Source organism: Myotis yumanensis, unplaced genomic scaffold (genome assembly GCF_028538775.1).
Source record: "Myotis yumanensis isolate MYYU_CA2020_CCGP unplaced genomic scaffold, mMyoYum1.0.hap1 SCAF_5, whole genome shotgun sequence".
NCBI classification, from domain to species: Eukaryota; Metazoa; Chordata; class Mammalia; order Chiroptera; family Vespertilionidae; genus Myotis; species Myotis yumanensis.
The window spans coordinates 33421096-33429083 of NW_027223756.1; the positions used below are offsets into that span (position 1 = coordinate 33421096).

The 7988-nt window shown below is 41.8% G+C and overlaps 1 protein-coding gene across 2 annotated transcripts in view; it reads right to left on the reverse strand.

The window, feature by feature from the left end:
* The window catches only part of DDX46 (DEAD-box helicase 46), a 64214-nt gene extending 57608 nt beyond the window's left edge, over positions 1-6606 (reverse strand). For both annotated transcript variants that reach the window (XM_070414978.1, XM_070414977.1), the window contains exons 1-3: positions 6428-6606; positions 5528-5716; positions 2040-2183 (exon numbers count right to left, since the gene is read on the reverse strand). In XM_070414978.1, coding sequence (XP_070271079.1) covers positions 2040-2183; positions 5528-5716; positions 6428-6444 — 350 coding nt within the window. In that variant the 5' untranslated portion in view covers positions 6445-6606. The remainder of the gene's footprint in view (positions 1-2039; positions 2184-5527; positions 5717-6427) is intronic.
* Positions 6607-7988: the final 1382 nt, after the last annotated feature.

Below are 7988 nucleotides of genomic sequence, written 5' to 3' on the forward strand. Positions count from 1 at the left end.
AAAAATGTTCATAATAACCAAAAAGTTAAAACAACCCAAACATCGATCTAAGTAGAATGAATAAACTGTGGTATATTTATACCACAGATTGCATTCAGCAATGAAAATGTACTACTGTTATAAGCAACAAAGATAAGTCTCAAAAAACACTGAGCAGACACAAAAGAATACATGACTCATTCATGTAAAACATATACGTCTAAACTACTCTTTTTCCAGATAAAAACTCAGGTGGTAAAACTATAAAGAAATACAAAGAAATTACTAGCACAAATGTCCGAACTGGTTTTTATCTAAGGAAATAGAGACTTCAGTTACAGAAGGGATGTGGAGGGCTTCTGACAATGTTCTAGTTCCTGACCTTGGCGATGGTTACATGGATGTTGCTTTAAAATTATTTAACAAACTGCATGTTCAGATTTTATTCACTTTTATGAATTTACACACACACACACACACTTTTTTTTGACATTTTACGTTATTTTTTTGTGTGTGAAAATACACATAATGTTTATCATCTTAACCACCTTTAAGTACACAGTTCAGTAGTGTCAAATACATCCACACCGCTAGGCAACCACCGTCACTATCCATCCTGGTAACTCTGTCTTGTCACCAATGTGTTACACATGTTACATGCAGCATGAACAAGTTTTCTTTTTAGGGCAATGATTCCATTTCTCTAGCTCTGTAGTCATGAGGCCACGTGGGGCTAGAACAGATGTAATCCTGGGGGTTTTAGGAAAACGACTTTCCTGATCATTGGCATTTCTGTGGGTGAATACTTTGAAAACATAGCTATCCTTTCTGACTGGTTGCTTTGGTCTGAATGCCTGCATCCCCCCCAAGTTCCTATGTTGAAATCTTCACACACACTTTTGTTTTAGTTTTTGTTTTATGATTAACCAGAGAGTAAGTTTATTAAAGCTAGGGATGTGAGACAAGGGCTTGATAGAAGAAGCAATAGGAGAGAGCCTAGGCAGGCTGCTATAGCTCTCTAGAAATGCCACAGGGAAGAAACAAGCCTAGGCAGGCTGCTTCAGCTCACTGCAAAGTCAGAGAAAAGGGGCCTTGGAGACAGATTCAGGAAGTTAGCCCGGGACGAGCTGTCATTGCCCACTGCTCCCTGGTTACAATTCTCATGGGGCCCTTAAAGTTTAGGAGATGCATGCCTGAGAGGGAAGAAAGGCATGGGTGTACTACCAGGGAGAATGCACCCCATATACATTTTTTTCCAGTTTTATTACACGGACTTCAGTAAAATAAAATTTTCTAAGTAAAATAAATGACATGGGAAATGTCATGATTAATATAAAGACTATACAGAAAACAGATACAAGACCATATATCAACTATCCTATGAACCACATTAGAAACAATAATAGGCAAAGGATAAACCACTAACAAGATAAATATAAAGAGTTAAACATACTATGTTTAACAGACATACTATCTCAAACTGAAACATATACACTTAAATTACACAAAGTTCACTCATCTGAACAGCAATTCAGCAATGCATACCATTTCACGTTATTTGTCAATGTCAAAAAATGCTAACAAAATAATTTCAAAGAAAAAACATAGTTCGAAATGTTTATAAAATATATTTCTGACCATTAATTGTTATTAAATAAAACAATGCATTATGTGTGTTAAAATAGTCTGGTATTTTCCAATTGAATTATAAGCTTTAAAACCTGTTAAAATTCTACCAAGAGTTCATGGTAGGAGTCAAATTCAGTATTTTTAAAGTTTTCTTTAATTAATTTATTTTAGAGAGAAACAGGGGGAGGGGGAGGGGGAGGGGGGGAGGGAGAGGAGAGACACTTGACTTGTTGTTCCCCTTATTTATGCATTCACTGACTCCTGGATGTTACCTGACTGGGGATCGAACCCACAACCTTGGTATATGAGGATGACAATCTACCAACTGAGCTACCTGGCCAGGACCTAAAGATTTTTTTAAAAATATAAGTAACAGGGAAGACAGTCAGTTCCCAACTTGCATGACAGATACAGCCCAATGATAACATTACCTATTCTCAGCTTTCTTGCTTTTATTGCCAGGACTGGAGGATCGGGATCGGCGGGCCCGGCTTCTACTCCTTGAGCGTCTCCTGTCTCGACTTCGAGATCTTCTTCGCTCTCGACTTCTGTCTCTCTCTCTACTTCTGGAACGCCTGAAAAGGAGATACTTTTCATATATCCTATTATCAAGTGGAACTATTTCAGTTTATGGTTCTATCCCACATTGAAAAAAGCTTCTTAATTTTCACCATTATTAAAGGCAGAGATTGAGATTCAATTACCTATCAAACCAGTAAAATAGGGAAGAGGTAATGCCAATTCTTAAAAGTGGTCACTGAAAAAAATTAGGATCCTAATTTCAAAATAAAGTTTACTGAAAAACACAGCAAATCTGTAATAATAGCAAGCTGAAATCTATAGCCCATAATATAGAAAATCTAAATTTCAAAGACAGCCTTAACCTAAGGATGGACAAAATAGGACTGTGGGAAGGTTGCAGATATGACAATGAGAAGACCAGAGAACCTATCCTGGTGCTGCTACTAACTAGTGGAGGGCAAACAGCAGATCAACTCTCTGGGTCTTAGTTTCCTCATCTATAAAATATGGAGACGTCACAAAATAATCTCAAAATCCTTCTTGCTCTAAAATCTTGTGATTCTACCTTCCACATCAAAAAGTCAAAGACCAGATCCTAAATGAACACTTTCACTTAAGTTCTTGACTGAACTGTATGAAACTCTTCCTGGGACCACATAATACAAAATTGAGTAAGACAGCACTATCCACATTGTCAAAGGTATAATACACTACCTTTACAATCTCTCCTTCCAATGTTTGAAAAAGATAAAGCCAAAGTTCTTTCTGTGATCAGTTCACAGAAACTGTACCACCTGTATTCTTTCCTATTTTAATGAGAAACTGTATTAGAAAAAAAAATTTTTTTGGTATGGGGAGATTATTTTTATTTTAAAACTGTTTTTCACCCCCAGAAAGGGTGAAAAGTGCAAGGAATGGCTGCTTGACTATAATATGTAATCAAGTAAAAACAAAATTAAAATTTTAGATGTTCTTTCATTCAAATCTGAATAAGTTCTTTAAAACAGTCTCAAACAGTAAGCAGGACCCGGAGATGGCTCTATCCTGCTTCCGTCTGTCCGCTTTATGGATTCTCTGAACATGGGGGTAAGCTCTCTCGGGACATAATTAGAACAGAACACCTTTGATGGCATATAACCTTACCTTTAGCTTCTTTTCTAACCTATCTCAGAAGGGCTTTAAGGAATCACTTTGGATTACAGAAAATACAACCGAACTTTCCAAACTTAAAATACTATTTGAGAGTCTTTATTCTAGCCAACAATTTTCAACTGAAGTGCCACAAGAATTTCTTTTAATATTTTTAATTGATTTTATTTTTTTAATGCTCACCCAGGAACATTTTTCCATTGATTTGTAGAGAGAGTAGAAGAGAGAGGGAAAGACAGAGAAAAATATCCATGTGAGAGAAACACACATTGCCTCCTGCATGCGCCCTGACCAGAGCCTGGGCCTATAACCAAGGTATGTGCCCCTGACTGGAATCAAACCCGGGACTCTTCGGTCAGCAGGCCAACACTCTATCTACTGAGCCAAACTGGCTAGGGTTTAATTGAATTTTTGAGAGAAAGAGAAAAAGCACTGATGTGTTGTTCCACTTACTTATGCATTCATGTATGTGCTCTGACTGAGGATCAAACCCACAACTTTGGAGTGTAGAGACAAAATTCTAACCAACTGAGCTACCCAGCCAGGGCAAGTATTTTTAAAACATACAATAACTGCCCTAGCAGTCTCGCTCAGTGGATAGAGCATCCACCTGTGGACTGAAGGGTCCCAAGTTCAATTCCGGTCAAGGCACATGCCTGGGTTGCGGGCTGGATCGTGCAGGAGGCAGCTGATAGATGATTCTCTCTCATCATTGATGTTTCTATCTCTATCTCCCTCTCCCTTACTCTGATATCAATAAAAAAATTTTTTTTAATAAATAAATAAAACAATAACAGATTATTTAGTCAAGGGCACTGACCTCTTTCCCCTTAAATTGTTAAATTAAAAAATGACAATGGACAACACAACAATAGCCAGTGTGAATGCTGTCTTGAACCGTAAATATACAGGTCATATCACAGAGCTGCATCTGATTGGTCATGTCACATTATAAGGTTGCATCTAATTTAAATCTTGGTACCAGAAATCCTTATATATAAGAACTAGAGGCCCGATGCACGAAATTCATGGGGGTGCGGGGTGTTCTTTAGCTCAGCCTGGGCCCTCTCGCTCCTTACCGCTCAGCTTGCTGATCCTGAGCACTGCGGCAGAGGTCAGAGAGGCTCTCACCACCACCGCTGCACTCGCCAACCGTGAGCCAGGCGGCACTCCCCCTGTGGGAGTGCACTAACCACCAGGGAGCAGCTCCTGAATTGAGTGTCTGCCCCCTGGTGGTCAGTGCGCATCATAGCGACCAGTCGTTCTGCCATTCGGTCAATTTGCATGTTAGCCTTTTATTATATAAGATTATTATATAGGATAGGCATCTGATTTTTTAAAAATATATATTTTTATTGATTTCAGAGGAAGGGAGAGGAAGATATAGAAACATCAATGATCTGGAAACATCAATATTCCCTACTAGGAACAGAGCCCACAACTCGGGCATGTGCCCTTGACCAGAATCAAACCTGGGCCAACGCAGACCAACACTCTATCCACTGAGCCAAACTGACTAGGGCTAGGCACCTGATTTTTTACAAAGTCACTTTTATTTTGTTAATCAATCAAAACGATACCTTTTTCTTGTTAGATCAACAAAAAATATTTTTGATGTGCCACATAATTTTCCACATTTCTCTCCACAAATTAACCACAATCCACAGTTCTGTTAAAAACCAGGGCATACTGTTATTCCTCCCTTTACCTCACAGTTTACATCTAATATAACAATTAGTGTCTGGAGAGATGCCTCTGGGATATGTCTAGTACTTGACCATTTCTCAGTATCTCCACTATCTCAGTATCTTCCACATAAGTTTCGCCCCTGGTGAACTCCCAGTTGAACTCCTGGTGGAGGGGACAATTTGCATATTAGCCTTTTATTATATAGGATTCACTTATAGTATATGTTGTTCTATATTGGGCATGTGCTAAATCCTAGGGAGTTAACAATCTCATGGGGAACATAGACATTATTAGAAATACAAGCAGATGTAATAAAACAAATTGAAGTGTGGCAGCACTTCATATTCTATTGGTGCCATTTTCCATGTGTGTCATGAGATGAAAAAGGATGAAAATCATGGTTCTAGGAAAATCAGTTCTGAACCTAATCAAACAAGCTGGAGTCAAAGCAGAGGGCAGCAAACAGGCCACTAAATTCTAGTCCAAAACACATTTTTGAATAAGCCCGATTTAGATAAGACTCAACCTATCATCGGTCCTTGGAGATTAACATCCTTACCTCAGACGCTTCCGGTCCCTTGACCGAGATCTTCGTTTATCCCTGCTGCGAGACCTCTCTCTCCTTCTGTCTCTATCTCTGCTTCTAGACCGACGGTCATCTCCACGTTTACTTCTTTTGTCTGAGGGTGAGCGACTTCTAGAGCGACTTCCAGAACGTCCCCGTGATGCTGATCGCTTCCGATAGTGGCTAGGTTAAGTTAAAGATTCAGTTGAGCAGACACAGGTAGCTTCTACTATATCTTCTTATATTTTTTTCCAAAAAAAAAAAAATCTCAGCAGACAAATTAAACACTGAAAAGACTTTTTATACACGGTTTTTGTTGTTTTTAATTAGGGGGAAAATGAGCCCTTCGGCTATGGCACACGCAGGGGGTGGGAAAACTATCTTGAAAAGGAAGAAAAGAGAGCAAACAAAACAGACCAGGCCCCAAGCAGATTGCTTTCTGTAAAGGAAGGCATGACAGACAAAGATAAACATACAAAATGCTATGTAGTGCTACGGAGAAAAACAGATCAAAGTAAAGGAAAAAGGGAGGGAATGGGAAATAGATTTTGCTATTTTATACGAGGGCGGTACGAGAAAAGAAAATGATAGTCTATACTCAATCTAAACATAAAGGTTAGCATACCGAATTCAACAACATATGAAAAAGATCATGCAATCACACGATCATGAATCCGTCCAGGGGGTTCGGCCCATAGCGCAGGGGAACCCGCTGCCCGTCGCCGGCCCACGTCCAGCCACTGGCTCAGCCGAGGTCCCCAGCCCCTCCGGCGGCCGCGGCAGAGCTGGCCACACGTGGGTCTGCGCAGGGCCAGGCCTGACCCCGCCGCCACAACCACTCCCGCCTCCTCCCCCGCCGAGGAAACCGCTCGCCCGCCCGCAGCGCTGCCTCACCGTGACTCCCGGCCCATGCTGCCGGCGCGGGAAAGCGGCGCCCTGCGGACGACGCGCAGGAGAACCGGACAAAGGAAGAGGCCGCGCTACACCCTGCTCGCCGGGCGAGAAGCAGCACTAAGCGGCGGTAGCAGCCACAGCGGTGGAAACCATCCGAGCGCCGCCAACGAAAACAGGACGTCCTGGCGCCGGCGGCAGCAGGAAGGGAAAGGTGCGTCGCAAGCGGCTTCCTCTCCACAGCGCCTCCTGTCGGCTGGAGGCCGCACAGCGCCGGCCGCGCCAAAAGAAGATGCCGTGCCTGGGTTTTGCCAGCATAGCCACAGAGGACCCCTTGCGGACTCAGAGAAGGTCTTTCCTGAAAGGACCACCGAGGTGCCAAGAGCATCCTGGAGCTGTCCTAGGCCTTGTACTGACGTCCGCCTTACCCTGTGCTGAGTGATGGTACAAACATCTCCGTTCACTCTCATTCATTTATACATTCACTAGAGGCCCGGTGCACAAATTTGTGCATGGGTGGGGCCGCCCGGAGTGGATGGGGGGGCAATCGGGGGTTGGGCCGGCCAGGAGGAGGGGCCACGGGCCGTTGGCCTGCCAGCCTCGCCCCTGGTGAACTCCCAGTTGAACTCCTGGTCCAGGGGACAATTCGCATATTAGCCTTTTATTATATAGGATTCACTTATAGTATATGTTGTTCAATATTGGGCATGTGCTAAATCCTAGGGAGTTTACAATCTCATGGGGAACATAGACATTATTAGAAATACAAGCAGATGTAATAAAACAAGAAAGAGCTCCCACCATAGGAGAGGGGTTCAGAGGAAGAGTTCCCTGAGGAAATGATCTTTGAGTGGAGATTGAAGAGTAAGAAGTTAATTTGATGGAGAAGAGGAAGGAGAGCCAAACATACTAAACACACACACACACCATTCGCAAGATTATAATGGTTCTCAACATTGCCTGTGCTTGAAAACTTAAATAAAAATACATATGTGTGTGTTCTGATTTCATTGGTCTAGAGTGCTTCCTGTGCATTGGGAATTTTCAAGTTTCCCAGATGATTCTGAATTGCAGTCAAGGTTGAGAGTAAACTTGCCCAGTGGGAGGCACACAGATACGTTGAGTTGTTCTAGCAGAAAGGTGTAGTGGAGTTGGGGAGAGGCTCTCATATTTACATACCTCTCTACTGTTTTTATTTTCTTACATGATAGAAAAGGTGTGTTTTGATTGTGGCGGTCATTGAGTGAATATACACATTTGTCAAAAATTGATGCATTTTACTGTGTGTAAAGTTTACCTCCATACATTTGATTTTTAGAAAAATGCAACCGAGTAAGGCTCCTAGATGAGTTTTGCTCTTCCTCTGTGGCTTTACTACCTACCTGTAGCTGCAGTGTAGTCGATGCCAAGGGTAAGGAAAGCCTGTGTTAATATGTGACAGAATGAACACAAGGATGGGTAAGGTATCAGAGACACTGTAAATTATTTCTGGGCTGAAGGTAAGGTGTGTGGGTTTCAGTCTGAAAGAAATAGGAAAACACTAGTGATAAATAGTGGAGATACT